Source organism: Zalophus californianus, chromosome 3 (assembly GCF_009762305.2).
Source record: "Zalophus californianus isolate mZalCal1 chromosome 3, mZalCal1.pri.v2, whole genome shotgun sequence".
Lineage (NCBI taxonomy): Eukaryota > Metazoa > Chordata > Mammalia > Carnivora > Otariidae > Zalophus > Zalophus californianus.
In genome coordinates, this window is record NC_045597.1 from 65,773,882 (window position 1) to 65,801,308 (window position 27,427).

A 27,427-nucleotide genomic window follows, 5' to 3' on the forward strand; every position below is an offset into this window, starting at 1 on the left:
TCTTTTCTATGTAAAGGGATCTAGAAAACACGTTTCCTGTTGTTCTTGCCTCCATGGAGCCATCTGGGCTGAATCCCCCCGCCAGGGCAGACCTAGAGACAGAACACAGCACAGAAAGTTTATGTGCCTCCTGGGCCTACTGGTATGAGATTTACAAAATTTATATTCGATCCCCAATAAGCAGCACCCTGCATCAGGTTAAGTGTACTCTGGATTTTCCTTCCAATCTTTAAAAGAAAGTTAAAACAAGTATTTGGTTGCTTGGCTGTTTTTTCAATTCTCCTCATCTTAACGTACTATATAAGTCCTGTTGCAAGGGGCCATAAATGAACCTGTAGTGAACTGCAGGATCATGAATAATTTGAGCTAGAGCAGAGCTTAGCATGGGTATCTCCCAAGGGTTAAGTATGAGGGGTTAGCTTCATTATTCTGAAGTCCCATCCTGTGGTGAAATTTTCTTTTTCTATCTCTCTGAGCATCTTCTGAGGCTGAAATATACGCTTGATGGGTGACTAAATGAAAACACATTGACATAATGATATCTACAAAATGAGTGTCACATGCCTGGATTAGAATTAAATGTAAATCACCTCTCAGAGGTACCTGACCGCATTTAGTCCTCAGCTCACTGTCTTTAGTCCGTAGGGTCCTTGAGGCAAGCTAGAATAGAGAGGGCCTGTTTATATCCCTGCACTGAGTCTAAGCTTGGAGTTCCTTCCTTTGCCAATTTATGGAGAGCTGTGTGAAGAGTAAAGCGATAGGAAGGAAAAAGTCTCAGGGGGGCCATTCACCAAACAAGAAAAATCTCTGAATTCCTCAAAACACTTAATCCTAATAGCATGCCAGATTTATGAAACCAACTTAGGAGAATTCTTGAAATAGAGATGACGTTTATAATGCTCCCCACTAAAATTCCAGGTGAACATAGGGGCCATCCTAATTAATAAATAAGTCTAACACATGGTCACAAGGCAAGTTGTTTGTTTATTCTTTAAAAAATGTTGGATGATATTACAAGCTACTAACGTCTAAGAGGACTTAACTACATTTACATTTTTAAAAATACAGCATCTATCTTGTAGCAACACTAGATGACCCAACCTGCAGAAACCTATAAAAGTTAAGGCGAATTCGGTTGATCTGGAGGTAAAGTTCTGAAAGTGCTTCCGTAGGAAACTTATTGCAGAGGGAGAACTGCAGGTGGTTCCATCAGAGACACGTGCATGTACCTGAAAAGAGACCCAAAGGACTTCAGTTTTGTAAAAGCTCAGGCCATGGAACTTTCCAGGAGTTTCAACAGAAATGGAAAAAGCTTTCTAACTGTATGTACTCCAAGCTGACAAATTATAAATCTAGGCCTCTCTACACTGATTTTCCTGATTTAACATGCAAGCCTAGCACGAGATTTCCAATTTGTTCTATTTTTAGTTCTGACATGACTATAACCCATTCAAGCTTTAAATTAGTAAGCCTAGAGAAGAAAATTTCAGAAACTTACTTTGAAGCCTTATACTTCTCCCTAATTGCTTGCTGAGGTCGATGGGGTATATCAAGGCATGCTTTATGCAGCTCACTCAGGCAGGGCACAATTTCATTTAATGAATAGCCTGTAAATGCAGCAAGGGTTTCTGGCTAATCAAGACAAAAGAAAAAAACTGCATCATATAACTTTATATCAGACAGCTGAAGATAAAAACTGTGAAATAAAGGGAATTAATTACTTAGGAAGAAGTATCCACATTCATCTCAAAAGAAATTGTAATACTCCTCCAGTGACTTTAGAAATAAAATATTAGGAAGAACACCAGAGTTCTCCATTTGCTCATATTGTATATTTATAATGCTCAGTTTGGGGGCAGGTTACTTTTGCCAATTCCCTCATGAACAGGATTTCTACTGGTCCCTAAAAAAGCCTCTACTTACCCAAACAACCTATTTACACCTTATATATGAAAGTGAATTAGTGAATGCAGAATAATAAGTGTTCTAGAAAATAAAAGTAGGGGCGCCTGGGTGGCTCAGTCATTAAGTGTCTGCCTTCCGCTCGGGTCATGATCCCAGGGTCCTGGGATGGAGCCCTGCATCAGGCTCCCTGCTCTGCGGGAAGCCTGCTTCTCCCTCTCCCACTCCCCCTGGTTGTGTTCCTTCTCTCGCTTTGTCTCTCTCTGTCAAATAATAAAATCTTTAAAAAAAAAAAAGAGAAGTAGATACCCCACTTCTTTTAGCACAAAAGTAAACCTTCAGAACCAAATCAAGGGGCCTATTTCCAATCTTGCTTCTTCTTGGACCAAGAGGGGCAGCACTAACTGCCCTATTCCCCTGAACACCTGATGCAACCTTCTGACCATCCTAATTGGATCCAGGTTGTTTTACACACAGAGGACAAAAGTCAACAACATTTGCCTGAAGTGCTCAATGCTTGCACCACAAGAGCACTCCTCACGTGAGGTGGGCGTTGAGGTTTCCAGGCCTGCTCCTTGACTATCTGCAATCTCTACTCAAAGCCATTGAGTCGAAGTCATAAACACTGACCTTCAAGACTCAGTGGCATGTTGTCATCTGCTGGCAAGACAACCAGTTCCTTATTAAACTAACTTTCCCTCTTAAGAGGCCAGTCCATTCTAAATCCTGAGAGTTACTGAACAGATTCTTAGATGGGCCTGGAATTTCATCTAGAAAGTAGTAGTTCGAATCTTACCCAGAAGTCCCTGTTCACAGTATAGTTGGCCAGGCAATAAGCTGCTGCAGCTATCAATGAAGGAAGATATTTCAAGAATGGGTCAGCTTCAAGAAGGCTCAGTTCTGCTACATACTAAGCACAAGAGAGAAAATCCCAGTGGAATTAGAAATTTGACTGAGGTTACAAGTCAACCTAAAAATGTCAAGGGAAAAAATCGTCTTATCTTTGTTCATCCTGTATCTAGTGATGAGCAGAAAGAAATAGATGCTTAAAATTATTCACTGGGTTAATAATTGCTATGCCTGTCCATAACCAGAATAACATTTATGCTGTAGTAAATGTCAATATACAAGAATTTGGTCCACCTGCACAGTATATATGAGAGGTTACTTTTCTTGTCTTATACTACCAGTACAGGTGTATGTTAGTCACATAAAGTAGCATTGTTCTGGGCCACTGGAGAGGGACTAGAGTATTTGGTCAATGGCATAACTATGACCATATTGAAGCTATTAATTGGTCAGGCAAATGCATGTAGTTCAGAGGCTAGAACAGTACCTGTGAGAATAGAAGAAACACACTGGGAAATTTATACATACATCCTTATTACTCTTTAAGTAGCATACACATACCAGATATACTAGATCACAGTGGCTGGACACCAAGTTTTCCAAACCAATACTTCAGTGCCTTCAACTAAAGTACTATAACCCCAGATGACCAAATAAGGCTTTATTACTTAATACGTTAGGATAAGATTAGAGTGAAATCAAACTGCATTTACTTTGCTCCCATTCTGTAAACTAAGAAGAGGTGTTGCCTGCACATGGTCTGTATTTGACAAGGGAACAATTTCCAAACTCAAATTTCTTTTAAAAGTTGGGTGCTCAGACAACCCGTGCCTATCAAACATGATCAATAATACTGTCTCGTAACCAGAAATCATGATCCTAAAATTGGCTCTCTTCCATTGCTAAAAAGTTTTCTGGGGCCAAGACAAAGTACTGAAAAAGAAGGAAGAACTGAAGGATGATCGGGAAAAGCTACTTTTTATCTCCTTGGCTCCCAAGTTCCCAGAAGTCACATGGCATACCTTGGCCAGATTCTCAGTTCTGACGCATACTCCTTGTCTCCTTAAGTACTGAAGGAGAAACTGGTTGGTGGTTGGCACTGTGAGATCAAAAGCCAGGACTTTCAGGAGCAGGTGTTCCATTCTTAGCAGTTGGTGTTTTGTGTAAGTATCATCAGTTATGTAGACAAACTCGTCTACTTCAGGTGGATATATTTCTTCATATTTCCTATGAAAGGTAAAGAGTTTTTGGAAGTAAAGCTTGGAACCTGTAGTGCTCCTTCCTATGCTAAGCCTTTTGCAGACTTCTTTACTTTGTATCCACATATCCTCCTAAATATCACTAAATGGTACTGGCCTTAAAAATATTAGGGATTTCATACCTAAGCGCCAGAACAAGAACATGAGTATTACAAGGATATGTTGTACTTACTGCTAGCAGTAGTAACAGAAACAATTTCCAACTGAGAATTTTAGGTTTGGGCCTCTGATATGCTGAAAGACTCTGAATGACAGACACACAGATAAATTCGTCTTAATTCTATTGACCCCCCTCATCTTGTGGAAAAGAATGTTACATTGAACACAATTGTAGAACAACAACTCCTTAGATCTTAGATCTTTAGAAAGATCATGTTCAAAACAAATAAATAATAAAAATAAAGAGATCATGTTCAGAAATCTCTACTGATTTAGCAAATGATGCTATGGATCCAAGAGTAAGATAATGATATAATTTCATTGTTACCAACTTTTTGCTTTTGCTTTTGTTTCTGTTTTCTGTAGTTGGCAAGTTTCTAGGCATTAATGACTAGACTGTCGGAGACCAGAAGAATTTAAGAAACTGCCATCCACCAACAGGTCACTGAATTTAAGGCAGCTCAGGCCCAAGCCAGCTCTTTTTCGTACACAATGATAGTTTGTTCACTGTAACCAAATAAACTGTGTTATTACAGGTCATTTGCTAGATCGTGAAGCTGGCTTTTGTATAACCAAAATCTTTTATATAACCAAAATATTTTTGTATTAGAATGCAGTCAAAAAAACACCCTGCAAAATAGTTAAATTGGATCTTGAATTTGAGCCGACGGCTGCCGCAGTCATGATACTGAACTTGTTGCTATAAATCTTAAACACCTGAACTGAAGAGCGAACATGTGTTAAGATTCAGTTTCTCAGTAAATACAGCAAAAATGATGATATTTTATCAAGGGAGGCATGAATAAGCTTTAATTATCGAGCACTGGATTTCTTCAATAAATGGGAAAGAAAAGTGTTTTGACAGGCTGCAGTTTGACATTATTTAAGCTGAAAGAACACTTACGAAGCCAAAAGAATAGCTGCTGTTCCTACAAGCTGCAATTTCCCTCTCAGAACAGACATGCATGAAAGAAACCTGTCCAGAAAGTTGACAGCCAGGTAGAGAGTCTCTGCTCGAAGCTTATACTCTTCGCCGACCTCAACGAGCCAGTCCACCAGAATCGTTCGCATGCCTTCTGTGATGTCTGGTTGCTTCCTCATGTAGTGTGCTTTGGGCCTGTGTCTTACCTGTTTGAGAAAAGAGTTCTGATACTTAAATAGTTGCTATGTCAGAAAGATCACTCCACAGTACAGTTGCTATTTAAAAAAAGAATCTCCTGAGCAAAGGTTAGGAAGAAACTGGTCAAGAGCCAAGTACATCTTGGTGGGGGGCGGAAATAGCAATATTTCCCCTTGGAGGGGGAAAGAGCAATATGGGTTATCCCTAAGAGTGCAATACTTATGTATAAACCCTTTTGAGTCATGGAGAAATAGTCCAAGTAATTGCTACTTGCCTCACAACTATTATTTTTTTTAAGATTTATTTATTTGAGAGAGATTAAGAGAGAATCCCCAGCAGACTCCCAACTGAGTGAGGAGCCTGACATGGGGCTCAATCCCAGGACCCTGAGATCATGACCTAAGCTGAAATCAAGAGTTGGACACCCAACTGACTGAGCCACCCAGGCGCCCCATAACTATTGTTTTTCATAGATATTCCTGTGTTTAGATGTCATAAGAATGCTATTCACTAGTGGTTTTGGCCAAGAGTTTATAACTATCTTATTATTAAGTGTTTTGAGTGCTAGAAATTGAAATAGAATTTGGGCAAACTCACTTCAGCTTCTCTAAGGTACTGATGAATTTCTTCAGCATATTCAGTCACGTTTATCACATCTGTACCAAAATCTGATGCATCTTCACACTGGGACTGGAGAGATGAATCTACCACCATTGGGGAAACTGCGGGGGTTCAACAATACCAGGTAAGACATTCAATTTAAAAATTCATTCCATGCACTAACCCTCTACAGGTAGTTGTGAAAATAAGTCATTACTTCATGGTTTTATCCTGCTAGTTACATGCTATTGAGTGCTGCAGGCCATTGTGGGTATAGGGTACTGTCAGCCACAGGTGAGTCAGATTACCTGTGTTAAAATCCAGCAGGAAGTGAAGGTCCGACTTGAGCGTGCTGGTGTCTGCCTCATACACATCTCCAAGCGCCATCTCCTCTTTCCCTGTGCAGCTCTCCCTGTCCCCCTGCTCAGCCTCCTCCATGTAGATATCAAATCCTTGCTTGGCCGGCACCTGGACCGTGCAGTCAGAGAGCACCTTCTTTCCAGCTGGAGGGAAGACATTTTCTGATCCCGAGAAACACCTGATTGTTGTGATCCCCTAGAGGAGGGTTAAGTTTTTTTATTAGAGGTCACCCCAAAGACCGTATAGGTGATGTAAGCCTGTGTGACTCAAACCAGCAGGCTGGGAAGACGAGAACAGGCTTAAATTGAAACATCTAGGTCTGCAATTTAATTTCAGAAAATGAAGCTTCCGAAGTATGACTCCTCCCTTATCTTTGTCTACATCTAACATTTGGGAAAAGAGCTACTATAATTTGTCATCTTCCTCACATATTTATCAAAGGAAACTCAAGATTATAGAAACAAGAGAAACCATAGCTTTCCTCCAAAATGAAATAGGTATGGGAGGGAAGAGTGGGGGGAGATTATTAATTGGCTTTCATACTTCTAGCCTTACAGGATTTTATAAGTACCCAGCAAAGCTCTTGACACACAGTCACTGAGTTCCTATAGTCTTCCTCTTTAAACAGCTTTTAGGCAGTAAGTGCCTTTATAAAGTTCCCATTTTATACCCAGATATTTAGAAACCTGATTGTTTTAGAAACTCATACTACTAACTGCTCTTATGAAGCCGTAGAATCTCTTGTATGACATAATGTAATTACCCTTGGGGAAATCTACCTCGCAATCGCTTCTCCCTCCTATTTATTCCTATAGCATTAGCAATGGGAATGACTACGTGCACCCCCTCCATGAACAAGCACATTAAGGTGAGTCATGGCGGACAGCCTGAAGGTCAGCTGAACCAGGGAAGGTGGCCAAGGTTTATGAATCTGAGTTATATTTATGCAAACGTTAGGTCTAGCTGCTGTATTAATATTTTACTGTTAATAATCTTGTTGTTTACTTTTGAAGCTACTTTCAAGTTAGTATGCATTCTCCCTTCTAGCTAGCCAGCTAAATATTTGGCTTATGTCTAGTAAGAAAAAAAATTTTTTTTGAAGATTTTATTTATTTATTAGAGCGAGAGAACGAGAGCATGAACAGGGAGGAGAGGAAGAAGCAGGCTCCGGAGCCCAGTGCGGAGCTCAATCCCAGGACCCTGGGATCGTGACCTGAGCCAAAGGCAGACGCTTAATGGACTGAGCCACCCAGGTGCCCCAAGAAAACATTCCTTATGGTAATACTAGAAAAAAAAAGAACAGGGAACATATAAAAATCATAAGTTACTAGAACCATGATTCCAGGTCACTACCAAGTTTGACTTTTGCTTCAAAGATGTATGAATGGGGGTTGAGACATATATTCATTAAATATTTACTGAGCATCTATTATGTACCACACACTGTTTTAGGTGCTCAGAATTTAGCCATGAACAAAACATTCAAGAAGGGCTGCCTTCATGGAGTTCACATTCTAGTTTGGAGTGTGGGGGAAGACAAATAAGACATTTTACGTCAGATGGTACATTCAGTGCTCTGGAGGAGACTAACAGGGAAAAGAGAGTCCTTGCCATTTTAAACAGTATGGCCAGGGAGGGCCCTAATGAAGAGGATAGACGTGAGCAGAGATATGAAATGAGGTAAGGGAGTAAGTCACACAGGTAGAGGGGGTAAGAGCATTCTGAGCAGAGAGAACGGCGTAGGTAAATGCCCTGACGTTCAAGAGTGTCTTAGAGACTGAGCAAGGAGCATAGAGGACAGAATGAGAAAGAGAGGGGTAAGGTCACAAAGTCAGAAAGAAAAGAGAAGCCAGATCAAGCAGGCCTTACCACAGACCATTTAAGACTGTCTACTGCTCAGAGGTGGGAAGCCGTGGGAGCAGCCATGGAGGAGGAGTGGTATGATGATTTATGTTTTATTATGATCACCCTGGCTGTGTACACGTACAGAGAGCAAGTAAGATGACCAATTATGAAACTTGCAAATTCACGGTGAGACACAATAGGGATTTGAACTAGTGTAAAGTAGTAAAGTAATAGTAAAGTCTGAGAAGTAGAGATTCTAGACATTCTAAAAAGTAGAGCCAATAGTATTTTCTCAGCAAATCAGATGTGGGGTGGGAGAAAAAGAGTAAAAGATGACAAAGGTTTTGGGGCTGAATAATAGGATGGATATTCCATTTATTGATATGAGGAAGACTTTGGGAACAGCTGTTTGGGGCTAGGGTTAGTGTTTGGTTTTGCATAAATTTGAGATGCCTATTGTAAGATCCAAGGGGAGATGTTAAGTAGGCTGAATGTGGGTGCCTATAATACAGCTAAGAGGTCCAGACCAGAGATAAAAGTATGAGTCATCAACAGATAGATGATATTTAATGCTAAGAGTCTTGAAAGGTTGCTAAGGGAGTGAGTGCAGATTCAGATCAAATACCAAGCCCTAGAGCATGCTTTTAGATATTGAGGAATGGCCAATGAGGTAGGTGGAAAACCAGGAGAGAGTGGTGTTCTCCACGCAGAGTGAAAAGAAATTATTTCAAGAAATAAAAAATAATCAACTGTGTCAAATGCTGCTGGATCAGTCAAGTAAGGAAAGGACTAAGAATAAAAGAAGAATTAGAGACAAAGAGTATTCATTCAACAAATATTTGCATGCTACCCTGGCCAGACACTGGTCTAAGCACTGAGAATACAGCAGTGAACCTCACATCCCAATCCTCATCCTGATGGAGTTTACAGTCGAGCAGGATAGATAAACTCTCGAATTATTGCTATAAAATGGACAGTCACTGCAAAGAGCTTTGTAGTTGAAAGGTTTTTAAGATGGAAAAAAAATACAATATATTTGCATGCTTATGAGTTTGACTTAGTAGACAAGACTGAGGAGAGAAAAGAGAATTGCCAGAAAGGACATCCTTGAAGAGGCAAGAAGGCATAAGGTGTACTCACGTGTGTGTGTTGGGGGGGGGTTTCACCTTGCATAAGAGCAGGGACACGTAAGTCCTGTAGCAGGATGGGCATGGCAGAGTATATGACACGTGGGAACATGTGGAAATACTCTTCTGGTTGCTTCTATATTTTTAGGAAAATAGGCTAACAAAGTCACGAGCTGAGAGTGAGGATGGAGGTAAAGGTTTGGGAGGATTAAAAAGAAATCTAGAAAACAGATTTCTGAGGAGGTTGTAGAGAAATGGAGCAGGGAAACGTAGAAGTAACTCTAGGCAACATAAGAGGTTAACTAATTGTTATGAATTTAAACAGAGCCTGGGCGGCACAGGCAGAACTGATGATTCGTAAGAACAAGGTTTCAGTCTTCCAGTTTAAAAAAGTAAATATTGCTAAGCACATTGTTTGTTAAAACCGCTTTCATTTAATTTTTTTCCCAAAGCTTTGGACAGATCACTTTGGGTATTTTTCCCCTACTAATCAGATGCCACCAAAAGGCATGGACGGTCAGTGGATGAAGGGCTTCTAATCTGGCCTCTACCATATCTTTTTTTTTTTTTTTTTTTTACCTTTCCTAAATCTCTGAAATTTTCTCACCTATTAAACGGGAAGAATTCCTGGCCTATCTACTTCACTATACTATTGTCAGCATCATTCCACTACAGATGTGAAATATAAGCTTAAGGCATCATTATGAGAGGCTTGCCTAATAACAGACTCAGGGAAGCTTTTTTCTATCCCAAAATTCATTCTTAAGGATCCAAAGCCCTCATTTACATTTTTTAAAGATTTTATTTATTTATTTGACAGAGAGAGACACAGCGAGAGAGGGAACACAAGCAGGGGGAGTGGGAGAGAGAGAAGCAGGCTTCCTGCCGAGCAGGGAGCCCGATGCAGGGCTTGATTCCAGGACCCCGGGATCATGACCGGAGCCGAAGGCAGACGCTTAACCAACTGAGCCACCCAGGCACCCCCTCATTTACATTTTTAAGTGTCTGATTTTGTTTCCAATCTGTAGAGGGAGGTACCTATGATCGTTTAAGCATAAGCAACTAGTATCTAATGGCCGATGATCAATTTGCCCAACTGCCTTTGTCCAGTCCTGGGGAGATGTCTACTTTCAAAACCCACTTTTGGAAGTAATTTGGTCTAGCCTTATCCAATCTGGATTCTAACATCATCTCCAATGAACATAGCAAAGATTATTCAGGTTTGCCTCAGGCGCAGTCTCGATCAGTCTGAACACCACTCTGATCTGGAGGAACCCCAGTTCCATAGTTTATTTTGGTACAGTAATACTTCCTCTTAGCCCAGCACTGAAATAGCTTTACATATACTCAAACAGTTCCTAGACCTATTTCCTTGATATTGGAAAAATAATAAAGAAAATTATTCACTATTTCTAGCTGGAAAAGGGACCAAAGTGATCTTTAACAAAACCAGGGTCCCTACAATCCAGATTCCAAGGCTAGAATACTCAAGGGTATTTATAGGTAAAACTCCAAGAGAAACCCACCTCCCACCATGACATGATAGCCCTCCTCCACAACCACCTTCCATAGCAGTTCTCTGTCATTACCTGGCCACAGGTCCTCCTGTACTGCCCATTCTCAGTTAGCAACCCTAGTACTGTTCTCTGTGGGGGATCCTGGCCAAGCTGGGCTCTGGTTATCATCTGACAGGCATCAGGACCTCGAGGCACTGGAGCTAGGGCTACTCCGCTCTTGGAGCTGCTGCGATGCATACCCTCACTCTCCACAGAATGCAGCTAATCAGGGAAGGAGAAAGAGACAAGCCAACGGTTAGTCAACCTCTTCCACCACGGGCTCCAAGCATGCAGTGAATCTCTAGGAGGAAGAGCACGAAGGCATATGACCTTCTCTGCAATTATTAGGGCTGCACGGAAGGGCATGAACCTCTGTGCAAGCGATCAAAGCTCCTTGGAACCAAAACAGTGATTTGAATCTCTCAAGGCTTTCTTCCAAGACCTGGTTGAGGCTGGAGGGAGAGATTAATCCTGACAAACGTCTAAGCAAGGATATACTAAGCCCCACGTTAATTGGTAGTTTAAAACCCGAGTCTTTCCCTGACTGCGATGCTTATCTTACCCCTCCTACCCCCACCGTTCCCCCCACCTCCCTGCAAACAAAAGATCCAGGATACATCACTGCGGGAAAGTACGTCCCCTTCCCAAATGACAAGCAGGGTCCTCCTCCACGACCCTCCTTCCACCACACAGAAGGCCCCAAAACCTGCTTGGAAACCACAGCGGGCCTCGCTCTTCTCAGCCTTATATCTTTATATAAGTCTCGAACAATTAGCAAGTGCACACGAGGATTGGGGATGAGGGGCCGCCGGAGGGGGCGGGGCGGGGGCGGGGCGGGGCGGGGCGGGAGGGGACCGAGGTGTTAATAGATTCCAGCGGGGGCGCCGGGCTCCTAGCCGCGGCGCTCAGCGCTAATTACTTTCAACACCACCCCCCCGCGTCCGTTGAATCAGCCAATCAGCGGCGCTCCCGGGCCTCGCGGGGGCCGCTTCCATGCCAACCGCAGCGGGCGTGCGCGCCCCGGGGCCGCATCGCCATGACGACCTCCTCACCTGACACGCTCCTAGCGGACGCGCCGCGACCCTTTGGGGGTTCAGGGCCGGGCGGGGCCAACGGGCAGCAGCCCCGGAATCCCCCAGCACTGCCCAGCCCGGGCGTGCCGGGGCAGGCGGTCGCCGTCAGCACACGCGCCCTTTCAGGCCGGCGCCCCGGGCCTGGGAGGGAAGAAGGCGGCCCACCCCACGATGGCCGGGGTTTTGGAAGGGACTGTTTCCGTAAACCCGTTCTCCCAACAGCCGCTAACTCCTCCCGCTAACGTCTTTTCCCCGGCCCGCTCCTGAGAACCTTGGCTCGGGAGAGCGACGCGGGGCCCTCGGGGCTGCGCAGGCCGCGGAGTCTTGAGGGCGCGGCTCGCTCCCGGTCCCCGGCTCACACACCTACACTTCCTCCCAGAGAGAGGCCGAGAAGCAGCGGGTTGGCCCAAGGTTTGAGCCGGGGCCTCCTAATCCATGGTGGCGGCTTGCCTTCGGTCATTTTGGATCCTTGTGCACCAGAGGCCGCACCTGGCCGGCCCAGTTCCAGTGCATGTGGCCTGGCCGGGCGAGAGAGGTTGGGGGTTTTAGGGTCGCACGTGGTGCTCGCAGTCCCCACAAGAGGTATTCCCAGACGGGTTTCAGCACGCACGGCGTGAAGCGGGTCTAGGAACAGCGAGATAGTGGCCCAGGAAGAGGAAGGAACACAGGCGGCAGCACTGGGGCCTGGGGCGTTGCCGGGCACTCGGAAGTGGGGGCTGGGCAGGCGGCCTGGCCACGTGGGAAGGGAAATCCCTGGAACCCGAGGCCCAAGGCGAAGTATGGAGAAAGCAGAGGGCCTTATATAAGGGGAAGGGGCCCTCCCGCAGAAAGGAAGGAGAGGGTCCTTGAAACCAGGGAGCTCTGGCACTCTACAGAGGTAACTGGCAAAACAGGTAAAATAATCTTTATTATTATTTTACAAATGTGTGTGTAGACACAAACACATTGCATATATGGTGTTACTGCTTTCGTTTTGTTTTTTTAAATTTTTTTAAACACATATCCCTAAATTTCTAAAGCAGACCCCCCCAAAAGCTATTTAAATGGCCACTTTAAGAAATGGTTAGTTATCGCCTTCTTCCTTATTTTGAATGGAAATGATTGTTAATCTTACCAAAAAAAATATTTTAAGTGTTCTTCATTAGCGAGCTGGGTATGCATTATTTTAATGGGAAAATTGAAGTTCAGATGAAAGCGTTTGTTCGAGTCAGCTGTTGAGGAAGTTGGGAAGCATGTTGGAAATCAGTGCGGAGTGCAGGAACTAATTTTTATCGCGTTTATCACCGACTCCTTCCTTGGGAGGCAGGAATTCCCTTGCGCCCTGGAATTCTGTACCTTTGAAAATGAAGGTAACACAGGATCCCTAGCAACATCTCGATTGCCGCCACGGTTGAGTCAGATGCAGGCAGGGACCAAATGCTTTTGCGAGGTGCCTCCACCTGGCGGAGGAAAAGGGCCTTTCTGCCCTCGCCTCGAGCGGGTTTTGGAAGTCTTCCAGAGAGCCCTCCCCCACCTGGCGACACTTGTGATTTCTGGGGACGCTGAAGGCCTCAAGCGGTGAACTCCGTCAGGGAGAGAGCAAGTCTTGTCTGGAGTCTTGGTGGCTTTGGCGGGTTCAAGAATTCTCTGCACTCACGTGACCCGACCTGCCGTGCGTCATTTTTGATCTGATTTCCTCGACAAAAAAATGACCAAAGACCTCACTCTGCCTTTCTTCCAAAACAAAGGAGCCAGTACAGTGTTTGTTCCTGTAGCCTGTGGTTTCGACCCACTTTTCTGAGATTGAAGCTTGAGCAGGGAAAGGGTTGCAGCTCCTTGAGAAGCAGCAGAGGCAGCTTTGTTGAAGTTGGGTGTTCCCGACCTTAACTTAGTCGGGACTCGGAGAAGACCAGGCTTCTAAGGTGTCCAGTGTCACTCAGCTGTCTTGAGTCTGAAAACTGCCTTTAAAAAAGAAAACTTTTTTAACAAGGTGAGATCCTCGGATTATTTCATAGTCCTTTTCCCTTATACATATGAAATATTATCATTACATCTTACCATCCTCTCCTTCCACTTTGTTAAACTTGGCAAAGGGAAGTGATAGTGGCTTATGTTTTTATTGTGCTGCCTTAGAATTAAGTACTTAGAATTAAGTATTAATTGTAGTCCTCCAGTCACATCTTAAATTAGGAAGTAATTCAGATGAACTGATATTTATATATATTTTTATGTGTATGCATATAAATCCACGTATTTGTATAACTTGTACAATATTATGGCTTTCTTGACTTAAATCTTCACTAAGTATTTGAACAAGTAATTGTTACAGGATTTTTTTTCTCTCTCCGTGCCCCCGGTTTTTGGTCAAGCCACTTCAAAGAATGAAGAGGTAGCCCAGACAGAGTTGTGGGCAGCAAAGCAAGGTTTATTGAGCGATAGCAAAGGGATAGTACAAAGCTGGGGGGGGGGTGGGGCGGGAACCGGAGAGGGTTGTCATTGGAGTTTCTTTCTTTTTTTTTTTTTTAAGATTTTATTTATTTGACAGAGACACAGCGTGAGAGGGAACACGAGCAGGGGGAGTGGGAGAGGGAGAAGCAGGCTTCCCGCAGAGCAGGGAGCCTGATGCGGTACTCGATCCCAGGACCCCAGCATCAAGACCTGAGCAGAAGGCAGACACTTAACGACTGAGCCACCCAGGCACCTGTCACTGGAGTTTCTAAATCCAGGAGTTTTTATGGACTTGTTAGTAGGCTGTTTTAATCTGATTAACCCTCTCTGTGCCTGTCATCCAATCAGGTTTTGTCATCTGCCTATCATGAGGGAAAGGGTGGAGGGCTCCTTCCAGGGTGGTGTAAAATTCTTTTAAGGGTGGTTTCCTCTCCGAGGGGGGGCAGTCCTTGTCCCTGCCTGCCTGTCTTCCAACTATGCTTTATCATAATGATTTATGTTTTATAAAAAACAAACCCAACTCATTAATAGGTGCACAATTTTCATTAAGAATTTAAACAAAAAAACAGCCTTATAATTTAGAAAAATAGGAGCAGAGAGAGTAGAACAGACTTTCTCACAAACTATGCAGTTTCCGTGAGATACAGTTTTAATTTTGCTGTTATAGCAAAATCAGGATTAGAACTCAAAGTTAAGTCAATTTTAAATATTTGAATTGTTAATATCTTGAGAAGTGAACCATACATTTAATTATAAATACATCTTTAATGTCTAAAATATTTGGGGAAACTTACATACTGATATAACACTTTCTTAGCTTAAAAATTATGTGGTCAGCACTTCTGCCTGATAATCAGTACTCAGCTAGTTTTGACACTGGGATTAATTTCCATAATAAGAATGACAGCTGAATTCTTTGCTAGGAATTTTGAAAACCCAGTGGTCCTGTTAAAATCAATTCCTCTCCCCTCCAAATTACAATTCAAAGACAATCTTTTCTGTTTGCCAGCAATTACCTGGCATTTCAGAAGCTGTTATTCTATTACATTTGCTCATGATAGCTAGTAATTAACCTCCTGTTCAAACATTTCAATTTTCATTAATTTGTATGAAATCAAGTTGATTTTCACATAGGGCTAAAAAAGAGATGAAAAAGTAGAAGAGCCCCTTTTTTTATTTTAAGGACAGAAGTCCACCTAGGGACATATTTTGTCTTTTTGTGGGCCTACCACTGCCATTCTATACATTTAATTTCAGAAGATAGCTATATAAGGTGAGGGACAGATGTTGGAGCTGGTGGGCAACTTGTGAAATTTTAGCCCATAGTTCCAGGGAAGATGACCAAAGGATCAAGTAAGTCCAGTTTGAGAAGCATCCCTAAATGTATAACCTTGGGAAGCATATATCCTCACAGGGTGCAAAGTGCATCCCTTCATTCATTCACTCATTTTACAAATATTTTTTTAGCATCCATTTTATACCAGGCAGTAGCTGGGTATGGAACAGCAATTAAAAATAATTTCTGCCCTCAAGGAGCTTTTTGTTCCAAGCAATGAGATGGTAAACAGATAGTTATGGTGCAGTATAATTAGTGTTTATTTCACCATGGGGAACATAGATATATAAACAGGGAGCAGTTGGAGCTTAGAGAAAAGGAATAATACATGCTGTGGAGATTTGGAAGCAGTATCTAGATCTGACAATAAAGATGATTAGTGTAAAAAAAAATTGGCAGGGCAGATGGTATAGTCTACATATATCCTAGAAAGGGGGAGCCCAAAGAACAAGAATTTTCAGCTGTGTTTATCCAGTACCTTCCAAGATAGAGCAATAAACTGTGATGTCCAAAAATATCCCTCAAGTATGTCTCTGCTGGCTCTGGGACAGACTCCACAGTAACTATCTCATGAAGTCAACCTCCCAGGAACTTGGGTAGAAGGAAGAAGATTCTGGTGACTTTAGTTACCAAGACACAGTCCCTAATAATGTGCCCAACTAGAGGTGCACAATTAAAATCAGATACTTGTGAGTGCAGAGTGCAGAGTTGAGTTTTCAGGGAGTATTATCCTCTCCAAGACTGAGCCAAGAGAAAAACAACTTTCAGTGGAATGATGGAGCCATTGTGGTTTAAATAATTTAAAAAGTTTTGAGTTGCCAGATCTTTAGTGAAAATCAATCTATTGTTAGAGGAAGTCAGGAACCTGGATTTTACACAATCTTTCATAGGTCTAAAATTCATTTGAGGGGCTCCTGGGTGGCTCAGTCGTTAAGGTCTGCCTTCGGCTCAGGTCAGGATCCCAGGGTCCTGGGATCAAGCCCCGCATCGGGCTCCCTGCTCCGTGGGAAGCCTGCTTCCTCTCCCACTCCCCCTGCTTGTGTTCCCTCTCTCACTGTGCCTCTCTCTGTCAAATAAATAAATAAAATCTTAAAAAAAAAATAATGAAATTCATTTGATAACTCATGTTAATATGACGTCATTGCATCCTTAAAGTTAACTATCATTTACTGGTTATATCCTTTTATTTATTTTTTTAAGATCTTATTTATTTGTCAGAGAAAGAGAGAAAGTGAGAGCACAAGCAGGGGGAGTAGCAGGCAGAGGGAGAAGCAGGCTCCCTGCCAAGCAAGGAGTCCAATGTGGGACTCGATCCCAGGACCCAGGGATCATGACCTGAGTCAAAATCAGACGCTTAAGCATCTGAGCCACCTAGGCATTCCTGGTTATATCCTTTTAATTAATAGTCCTGTTTATACCAGTTTTTCTGTGCAAATCAACTATTGTAGCATCAGTTCTGTGACACAGTGGACTCTATAAAATAGGTTTCCTGTGTTTCACATTTATCTCTCTCAGTCTCTAATTTAAAAATGTTATAGAATTTCCATGTCAGCTGCTTGTGTCTTTTATTGTCCAGATAAATACTGTATCTAAGGACAGGCTCATGCCCTGTTAACTCCATCAGCCATTTAGTAATATTGTCTGCCTATTAATATTTTTGTTAATTAAATCCAACTGCCAGTAAATCACAGAATATTTGTAAAATTTGTTTTGCCTTGCCTCAGTCCTTTTATTGCTCATCTACAATAGTATCAACAGTGGTCACAGCAAATGACATTAGTTCCTATTCTAAACTTTGATTGTTAGAACAAAGTTTTCCATGCTAAAGACAAAAAAAAAAAAATCCAAACCTTGTTGCAGAATTGTTAAACCATTTTGATTACTATCAGAACTATCTAGCCTAAAGAATTTATATAGTCCTCACTTGTGAAAATTCTATCTGGATAGAAGAAATCTCAGACACATATAACTTTTCCTATAGCAACAATGAGTCATAAAGTTGTCTGCATGTATATGTGTTCTTTTTTAGGCATTTGATATATTTTCTGATTAAGACAGCTTGGTGGTTTGTTCATATTACCAAAGTTGTTTATTATCATTAATGAACCATTTGTCTAGTCAGTCAAAACCACTGTATCCCTCTGAAGTGCATTGTGTTTTGTATATGAAGAGCACAACACATTTTAATTGTGACTGACATAGGGGTTACATAAATGAGTAAGAGTCTTAAAGTTCAGGCTTATAGAGGAAGAAATATACACAATTGGTTTGCCACAAGGTAGAGTAAGGCTGTTGTCTAAAAAGTCCAGAGAAAGTTCTGGCTAAAATCCAGGTATGTTTTCAGTTAATTAAGGGAATCAGGAAAGGTTACTTGAAGATAGCCTTTTTCTGTTTAGCCTTGAAATTTGAATATGGTTTTGGATGGGCCCCATTTGAGGAGTCTATTTTAGGAAGGGGGGGGCATGCTGTGTAAGTAAAGACAGGAGGAAATTGTAAAATATATTCTGGGGAATGCTGATGGTACTCTGTCGCCTGAGGTTATAATATACAATATAGTTTGGTAATAGTGGACAGTTAGAACATTGAGATAACATCTTGTAGGAACTTGCTGTGGGACTTTTGAACAGAGGAATGATATGTTAGAACTATGTTTATAGGAAAACAATCTAAGACGAATGAATAGCCCAAGATTTGGGCTAGGAGATGCTTTGGGAAACAATTGCTAGAGGAAATGAAGACCTGAGCCAGGACCATGCTGTGGGCCCAGAAAAGAAAAAAGACTCATGACCCTGGAGTCTACATGAGTTAGCAAGTGATTGTATGTTGGGCTTGAAGGAGAAGATGTGGGCAAATGATTTTGCAATTTCTAGGTCAGGTTGATGGAGGAATAGTAGGGTGGACAGAATAAATTGCAATGCCAGATGAACTGGATTCAGAGGAAAAAGGAAGTGAAGAATGAGTTTAATTTTGGACATCATAATGATAGAAGTTTTTTCTAATAACTGTCCAGGACCACCACTGTTTCCCTCTACCTCCAACTCTATGTGTGTATGAGTTACAATGATATTGAATATTGTACTTGTTTTCAGGGATTGATGATGGGATTGGAGGTAGAGGTGGATTGTAACACAGTTTTCAAGTGTTGATCTAGTATTCCCATCAAAAAATAATTATTAGTATTTAAATGCTAATTCCAGGAAAAACTACGAAGAATTAAAGATCAGCAGCTTCCTATCTCCTGTTTCAGGATCTCACTCTTCTATTCAAGAGGCCCTCTTCCAGGATCATAAGCCCCTTGTGGTCAGGGACTGAATCTTCTTCAGCTTTGTAAGATCATTTCCTGGCACAGTGCCCAGAACATAGTAGCATAGTAGGCACTTAATAAATGTTTGTTGATTGAATGACTGACTTTACACTTGTTGCATAAATGAGCCAATAATGGCCCCTGTATATTGACCCTGTGTTGTCTACTACTTCACAGCAGGCCAGGACCATTAGCTCAAAAGCCTGCTTAACACCAAACTTAAATTCTGGCACATGCAATTGTTTTAAATATGCCCAAATAAACAAGTTTTTTAGTTATCTGGAGCCTGCCTGCTTTGCATATCCCACGAAACTGCACCAAACATCTGTTAGCCTTAGATAAACAAACCCTGGAATTATAAAAACCCCCAAGTTACTGCTGCCCTTCCAACTGTCTGACCCAGAGACTCCCCATTATGCTGCAGAGTGACATCACCTAGACAGGTAACCTCCCATCTCTGATTCCTCTCTCCCCCTGGAGTTCCCTTGCTTTCATTCTCTTTTGGGTGGTGGTCCCATGCCACTGTCTCTGGAGGGTTTCATAAATGGAGGAACTTTCCCCTCCACACATCTGCACCCCTTCCCCAAGCAAACCGCTCAAAGCACCACCCAAATGAAGTTCATTGTGTGCTCCTGCCACCTTGTGGTCATATCTTTCCCCCGATGGGCTCTCGAATCCCTGAACCCACTATACTGTAACTATACAAGAGGAGAAACACTAATTTCTTTAAATTGCTTTCTTAAGACTATATGGATTTTTTTTTCTTCCTTTTAGTAACTTCAGATTTTGGCACCCACTGAAAAATTCTCCGACCTGGCAAGCTAAAAGGATACTTGGAGGTCATTTCAGTAATCCCTGCCCTAAATAGGTGAGGACACTTGGGTTCAGACTTCTCTCTCTTTCAAAATTCAACTCCTGAAAGTGAAGTTACAGAAATTAACACCCAAGGATTCTAAATCCAGGGCTTATACCAAGAAAGTGATCATATATAGCTTCAAAAATAGCAATAATCTGAATAACTATTATGCAGCCATGTAAAATAATGCAGATTTTAAAATAAGATACAGAAATGTTCATAATACATTTTAAACCATAAAGTAAAAAAACAGTAAGTTTAGTATGTTGCATTTTTGTTTAAAGCTTTATGTGCTTAGGGGCGCCTGGGTGGCTCAGATGGTTAAGCGTCTGCCTTCGGCTCATGTCATGGTCCCGGGGTCCTGGGATCCAGCCCCGCGTCGGGCTTCCTGCTCCACGGGAAGCCTGCTTCTTCCTCTCCCTCTGCCTGCTGCTTCCCCTGCTTGTGCTCTCTCTCTCTCTGTCAAAACTAAATAAAACCTTTAAAAAAATAAAGAAGTAAATGAAATTTTTATGTGCTTAGAAAAGCACCAACAATACCATATATTAAGTAGTTATCTATGCATCATAGGATTAGCTGATTATAGTTTAATTTGTTTGGCTTCTCTATGGTTTCTAAGTTTCCTATCGTAAACAATGTTAATCACTCAATAAGATAAACTTATTCTTAAAGATGTAAATTATGCAAGTCACAGGCTCAGACCAGCAGTACTGTCCAATAAAATTCTGCAATGATGGAAATGTTTTATATCTGCACTGTCAAATATGATGAGTGGCCAGATGTAGCTTTTGAGCATTGGATATGCCAGTGCAACTGAAGAACTGAATTTGTAATTTAATTTACGTAGTTACATGTAGCTAGCGGTTACCATATTGGCCACGGCAGGATAAAATATTTGGTGGTTGGGATCAGTCCCAGTGTATTAATAGACATCGTGGACAGTCTCATTCTACAGTGTATGCAAATGTGAATATCCTTCTTGACTAGCTTCCTCCTAAGTTATTCTTACACTTCTTTTATAAGTTATTCTTGTATTTCATGATTTGGGATAAAGTGCACCAACAAATAATGAGATGAAGCCATGTATTCAGTATAGGTTCTTTGAGAAACATTGAGTTCATGCAGTTCAGTTCATAAAGAAGACCCATTTATAAATGAACAAGGAGAGTTTATTTAGAAATTATATGTTGCTTGTTAAAATGAAATGTTTATCCTTTTCCTTGGTCAGGCAGTTGTCTAGAGAGAACCAGAACAACTGAAAGATCAAGTTGGATTCTGTTAATCTGGTGAACTAATCACACTTTCACCATTTAAATTTATAGATAAAACTATTACTTAGATTTGCTGAATGCTGGTATAACAGTTAATGTAAATTGAAACTTAAACTTCATTTTTGTTACTCAAGTTGTATGTTGACTTTTGTGACCAAATTCGTACTCTCCTTCCCTAATTTAAGAATTCACCTTTCTGGCCAGTACCAGTGTTTGTGAAATCTTCACCTCTCCACCAATACCTCATCAGCACCCAGGATCTGTCCTCATTTGGGATCTATTGTTTTGTCTCTTGCTTCCTGACTGAGGAGGCACTTTATCTATAGGAACACACTTTTGCTTTCCAGAAAATAAGTAGTTAATTTATGCAGCATTGTGCTCACAATTCTGCTTCTTGATGTTACTGGAAACAAATTTTATCCTGAGTTTCCTTGTTTGAGGTTGATTTTTAATAGATTCCATAGTGGTTCCCCTCATCTATTAATTTACCTGATAAAGCAAGAACACTATAGTGAGTAAAAATTCTAGAGATGTGCTGAGAATACATTAGGAACATTATTAAGATAAGTTTTTCTGGTAGAAATTTTTTGGGAGAAATTTTTATAATTACAATGAACACAGAAGATACACAGCTATAATTATGAGTTTCTTTGAATTTCAAATCCAAGAAAATCCATTTAGAACAAATTACAAATTTTCCTGAAGATGGCAGAAACAGAGAAGAGAAATGGAGAGTTTGTAATTTGGGCTGGAGGGAGGGAAAGGAAGCTAGTAAGCTAGAGAGATCAGTCTAATAGTGTGTTGCTGTGCCAATTCTTTGGGAAAATAATCCAGAAACTTATTTACCCAGTTAATGAAAACAAGTTCAAATAAGCAGTGAAGTCATGTGTACTTTATAAACGGATTTGGAAATGAGAATGCTCTGAGCAATATCTGAGGTGGTGAAAATAATAGATATTTTCTTTGTTTCTGTTTGCTTGCTTTGAATCCACAATCAATATTTTATCTTAATAGAACTGAACCATTTTTAAGTTGTCTTTGTTTTGTAAAAAGCTAGCTTTTGATCCTTTTACTAAAGGAATATGGGGGGGTGGGGGGGAGACAAAGAAATTTGTTTTGTTGGTAAATCAAAAGGAATAGCCAATATGGAAACTTCTCAAATCCTGATTAAGGTTTCTGTTGATTTCAAGCAAAGACCAAAGCAATATTGAGGGAGAAACATTCCATGAGAATTGAATCCCGTAGGGAGAAATAAAGGAGGGAAGCTTCTGAAGCCAGGAGGAATAGGCAGGCCATGTTCCCCACATACACTGGGACGTAATGCTCTACCTTACTGCTATTGTTAATAAACTTCAATCTGTTAAGGGTTAATCAACCGTGTGTCCATTCAACAATAGCAATGTTTTTATGCGATGAGTAAACTGGAAATTCTAACACATAGAAATGAATTAATAATCTGCAGCAATGTATGCTAAGGGTGTTTGAAGGTAGAACTGATTTAAACATATCCATTTAAATTTTGATTTGAGTCATTAATCAAAAAAACTTAGTTTAATAATTTTTTTTCTATAAGTTATAGTTCACCTCTTTCTTAAGTTTCCACTTTGAAACTGCACTTTTGGGGAGAGAATCTGAGTTATGTAGAAGCAAGATTGAACACCAGTTTTGGTTTTTTCTGGATATTGTTATATTCCTTTGGGGGGAAAACTGTATACTGCACGTTATCTTTGGGAAACTTATAATTTAAGAATTGAAGTCTGTCATATTCTACATATATATTAAATAGGAACTATTTTGTTCTTACTAAGTACTGTTTCTCAGAACTAAAATAGGCTTAAAACCCCCAAAATTCTGATTTCCATGGTACCTCTAAAATACTCTGAAATCTAGCTTCTACTACTATCTTTGACTTGTTTAATTTATATGTAGAACTTTTTAAAAGTTTGGATGAGGGGCACCTGAGTGGCTCAGTCAGTTAGGCGTTGGACTCTTGATTTTGGTTCAGGTCACGACCTCAGGGTCCTGGGATTGATCCCCAGGTTGAGTCCTGGTCAGCCTCCATGCTCAGCGCAGAGTCTGCTTGAGATTCTCTCTCTCCCTCTCCTGGTCTTTCTGGCCAGAATTAGCCATGGATGTTTAGAGACATGATAGAGGTGCCCAATGCCAGTGCTGTAACCAGAATTTTAGTGCAACCGTGTCCTCTATGAGAACAGGACTCTCTAAAGTTCTTCACCTTTTGGGATTCTCACCTCTCATCATCCTTCCTCCTCCTGCAGCTGCAGCCTGAAACTCTCTGGTGCCCGATGCCCGATCTTCCTATGGTGCTTAGAATGTTTTTGGTAAAAAAAAAAAAAAATGCCTTTGCAACATCAAAAATATGTATTTTTTAACTTTAACTCTATGAGGATGTTACCTCTGAAACCAGAACCCTTTTTCCTCATCAATCTGAAATTATGCATTTTTTAAAATTCATTCGACAGTATCAGACTGCTACGTTGTGCCAGAAGCCAGAAGTCACAGGAACGAGGAGAGCGTGGTAAGATGGAAAAGGCAAAGTTCTTGCCGTCAAGGACTTTACTTTCCATCGAGGGAAACCCAGACAGCTTAATATATAATGAGAATGAATGATAAGTGCTAGGAAGAAAATCTAAATCAGAGTAAGAGGGGAAAGAGTCAGAGGAGAACCTACCCTTTATAAGACGGTCTGGGAAGACCTCTGATGAGGTGACATTTGAGCTGAGATCTGAGTAAAGAGAGAGCAAACCCTGTGGCTATCTGGAAACAGCTCTAGGCAAGGGAACCAGCACGTACAAAGATCCTGAGAGGGAACCTCTTTGGCATGTGTGTTAGTTTGCTAGGGCCGTCATAACAAAATACCACAGGCTGAGTGGCTTAAACCACAACAGTTCATTTTCTCACAGTCTGGAGGCCGGAAGTCCGAGATCAAGGTGCTGGGATTTCTCCTGAGGCCTCTGTCCTTGGCTTGTAGATGGCCACCTTCTCCCCATGTCCTCACGTAGCCTTTTCTCTGTGCGTGCACTCCAGTTGTCGCTTCCTCCTCTTGTAAGGGCTTCATCTTTATAACCACACTGAACCTTAATTACCTTCTAATAGGCCGTCTCACCAAACGTAGTCACAGTGTGGGTTAGGGCTTCAACATATGAATTTTAGGGGGACATGGTTCAGTTCATACAGAGCATTTGAGAAAGAATGATGTCAGAAAAAAACAAGTATCAGCATTGCCATCCATAAAAAGGACATTTGATTTATTACAACTCATATTCATGTGTTTATTCAGGAATTTTTTATTAAGCATTCACTCTGTGTGAGATACTATGTTTAGGACTGGGAGATACAGTCTTGAACATGAAGAATTTGCCGGGAAGTAGAAGATGTGGTACCAATGCACGGAGCACCATAAGACACATCAGATAAATGTGACTTAGAGACTGTGCCCATTTTTAATGTGATGCCCTTAACCTTGCCTTTATCTTGTTTTCTTTCTTACATTGCTCTTTTTCACTGAATTATTCTTCAGTTACACCCATTGAAGAATGGGAACAGTTTTATTTTTCCTGATAAGGAACAACTTTCAAAGAAAGACATTTTATTTTGATCCCAAGAGCCTTTAACAGAAATTTTATCTTTTTTTTTTTAAAGATTTTATTTATTTATTTGACAGAGAGAGACACAGTGAGAGCAGGAACACAAGCAGGGGGAGTGGGAGAGGGAGAAGCAGGTCTCCTGCTGAGCAGGGAGCCTGATGTGGGACTCGTTCCCAGGACCCTGGGATCATGACCTGAGCCGAAAGCAGACTGAGCCACCCAGGTGCCCCAGAAATTTTATCTTCTTGATACTTATTTTATTATCATCATTCTTTTTGGAGCAAGATATGTACTATTCTATAACCCATTTTAGTTATCCACTGTTGTATAACCAGCTACCCCAGAACTTAGTGACTTAAAACAACAACAGGATGTATTTTGCTCTCAAATCTACAATTTGGGCAGGGCTCTACTTGGTGTTGGCTGGAACAGCTCAAAGGCTGGAATCCTCTGATGGCTTATTCACCCACATACCTGGCAGGCAGTGCTGGCTGTCAGTTGGGACCTTAGCTGGGCTGTTGGCCAGGAGAGCATTATATGCATGGCCTCACAATATGGTGACTGGTTCAAAGAGAGGTGAGAGAGACAGAACCAGGCAGAGGCCATGTCACCTTTCTAGCCTAGCCTCAGAAGTCCCACGGCGTCACTTTCACATTATATGTGTGAAAAGTGAGTCACTTAGGTTGGCCCATATTCAGAAGGAGGGGAATTAGATTCTATCTTCATATGAGAAAAACATCAGAGAATGTATGACCATGTTTTAAAACTACCATTCCATGTACAGTTAAACAGCATAGAGAATTTCTGTGGCTTTGAGGACTGAAAAGCCCTCCCCTGAGGAGTGATAAGGAATATCAAAGCCAAGATTAGCACAGAAGGTGAATAAATATTATCTGAATCAGAATATAAGGCAAGTTATTTGTGAAGCATGTTTTGTTAGTTTTGTGTTTTGCAAAATTAGTCCTCAGAGAAAAGGGAGTTACTGAATATTCAAAGTCCTTTTAAAAATTCTTATATGATGGGGTGGTATTCTTTCAATTACTCTATTTAAATTACAAGAAGCTATTTATAAAGATTCATTAACTTGGAAAGGTCTCAATCACTGTTATATTGGGAATTTTCTAAGATCTTCTAATGGAACTGGTAAATGCGGAGACAAAGGCTTTTAGTACAGACTCGGTCATTATTTCAGTCAGGACCCTCCTATTGTAAATGTTGGTATGTGGATATAAACAAGGTGATGAAAATCACATTTTGGGGTTTTTTTTAGATTTTATTTATTTATTTGAGAGAGAGAGAGAGCACGCGAGTCGGGTGAGAGGCAGAGGGAGAAGCAAACACCCCACTGAGCAGGGACCCTAGTGCAGGGCTCAACCCCGGGACTCTGGGATTGTGACCTGAGCCGAAGGCAGACACTTAACCAACTAATTCACTCAGATGCCCCCAAAATCACCTTTTTTTAAAGCAATTTAGTAAATTGTTTATCTTGTGGAAATAACAAACATATGTCTTACAAGATAATGAAAAACAACTGTCTTACTGCTTCACAGTTGCCTGTTTTTTCCATGGATAAAATTCCCAATTATAGCATCAGATGCCAATTCAGTTTTTATCTTAACTTAAAAATTGTTTTATTTCAAAGGACTTAAAGCTAGGAAACTGTTAGATGGCTTAGAAGATGACTCTTAGGGTGAAGGCTCATCATATTTCTAAATGGACATATTTATAAGATGATGTTAAATATGATTATGTAACTGAATTCATTATCACATAGTTCAAGTAAACACTGACTGACCTATTAACATCCATTATGCTTGTATTTTCATGTTGACCAAAAAGATTTTTTTATCCTTTTTATTATGAGGTCAGAGGATTAGCTCTCATTTAGGGTTTTTTTTTAAATCAACATATATAATATTTTTAAATATTAGTACTCATTAATTTATTATTTTCAAATGCATACATAACATAGTCTGTATTTTCACTAAATGGATTTCATTTCACTTTGTATCATTGTGTGAATGCTAATACATATTTTTATGGAGTAAATTCATTATCTGTGTGATTAATCTTTGTACACAAGTGACCCAGTGCAGTACCATATACATAAAGGCCCATTCAACATAGAGTTCGCTGAAATAATTCAGAAGGTCTAATTTAGATTGTCCCAATGAGCAGCACAAAGAAATGATAGGACCCTTGTTAGAGAAAGCTCTCTTCTCAGTCTGTGAGGTGATGAGAGCCTGACAGTGGATGCTCCGGGCCATGTTCAGAGCTGGAAAGACCTGAATCCAGCACACACTGTCTTCTGTTGGAAAAGAGCTAGAGCTCACACATCTGCAAAGTCAGGTCACACCCTAAGTTCTTCTGTGTAGACTGACATTTTCTTACACTGAAGAGGGTTATTATGCTTTTTATGTATCTTAAGAATATATATTGTTCTATATCTATTATAATGAAATTAAGGAAAAATATTGTTCTTTTTCTTTTTCATCATAATGTTAATTTTTTTTTTAAGGTATACCTTTTGGCTCATAGGTAATAGTTATGTCTAATGTCTAATTTGTCCAGGACTTGGATTCTTGAGATGTCAGGCCATTGCTAATGCACCATTATTCTATTTGGTTGATCTCCATGGTGCCCAGAATGTTAGGAAGAGCAGAAGCTCAGCAACTCTCTGTGGACTGATAAAAGCAGTTACTTATTTCTAAAGATTTTATTTATTCATGGGGGGGAGGGGCAGAGGGAACTGGAGAGAGAGAATCTCAAGTTGACTCA

The 27,427-nt window shown here is 40.9% G+C and overlaps 2 protein-coding genes across 8 annotated transcripts in view; one reads left to right on the forward strand and one right to left on the reverse strand.

The window, feature by feature from the left end:
• Positions 1–964: 964 nt before the first annotated feature.
• CCNA1 (cyclin A1) lies at positions 965–12,432 on the reverse strand. Of its 7 annotated transcripts, none has more exons than XM_027591280.2 (9): positions 12,301–12,432; positions 10,811–10,999; positions 6,198–6,444; positions 5,887–6,011; positions 5,074–5,297; positions 3,774–3,978; positions 2,699–2,812; positions 1,499–1,632; positions 1,178–1,229 (listed from the first exon to the last, which is right to left on the reverse strand). In XM_027591280.2, exons 2-9 carry the CDS (start codon positions 10,973–10,975, stop codon positions 1,178–1,180), a joined length of 1,266 nt encoding a protein of 421 aa, XP_027447081.1. In that variant the 5' UTR covers positions 10,976–10,999; positions 12,301–12,432. The 7 variants fall into 7 exon arrangements, with proteins under 7 accessions (XP_027447075.1, XP_027447081.1, XP_027447080.1 ...); XM_027591279.2 differs by lacking the exon at positions 12,301–12,432 and adding an exon at positions 11,830–12,191; XM_027591281.1 differs by lacking the exon at positions 12,301–12,432 and adding an exon at positions 11,488–11,610.
• Positions 12,433–12,615: 183 nt separating this feature from the next.
• SPART (spartin) overlaps positions 12,616–27,427 on the forward strand; it is a 90,396-nt gene continuing 75,584 nt past the window's right edge. The window contains exon 1 of the mRNA XM_027591272.1: positions 12,616–12,743. The gene's annotated coding sequence lies outside the window, so the exon portion shown is untranslated. The remainder of the gene's footprint in view (positions 12,744–27,427) is intronic.

Coding starts and splice junctions, on each gene's coding strand:
- CCNA1 (XM_027591274.1), bottom strand. CDS start 10,975: ATGCATCGCAGCAGCTCCAAGAGCGGAGTAGCCCTAGCTCCAGTGCCT. Junction 3,979..5,073: donor GCAGCTATTCTTTTGGCTTC/GTAAGTGTTCTT, acceptor TACCTTTCATAG/GAAATATGAAGAAATATATC. Junction 2,813..3,773: donor GAACTGAGAATCTGGCCAAG/GTATGCCATGTG, acceptor TCTTGTGCTTAG/TATGTAGCAGAACTGAGCCT.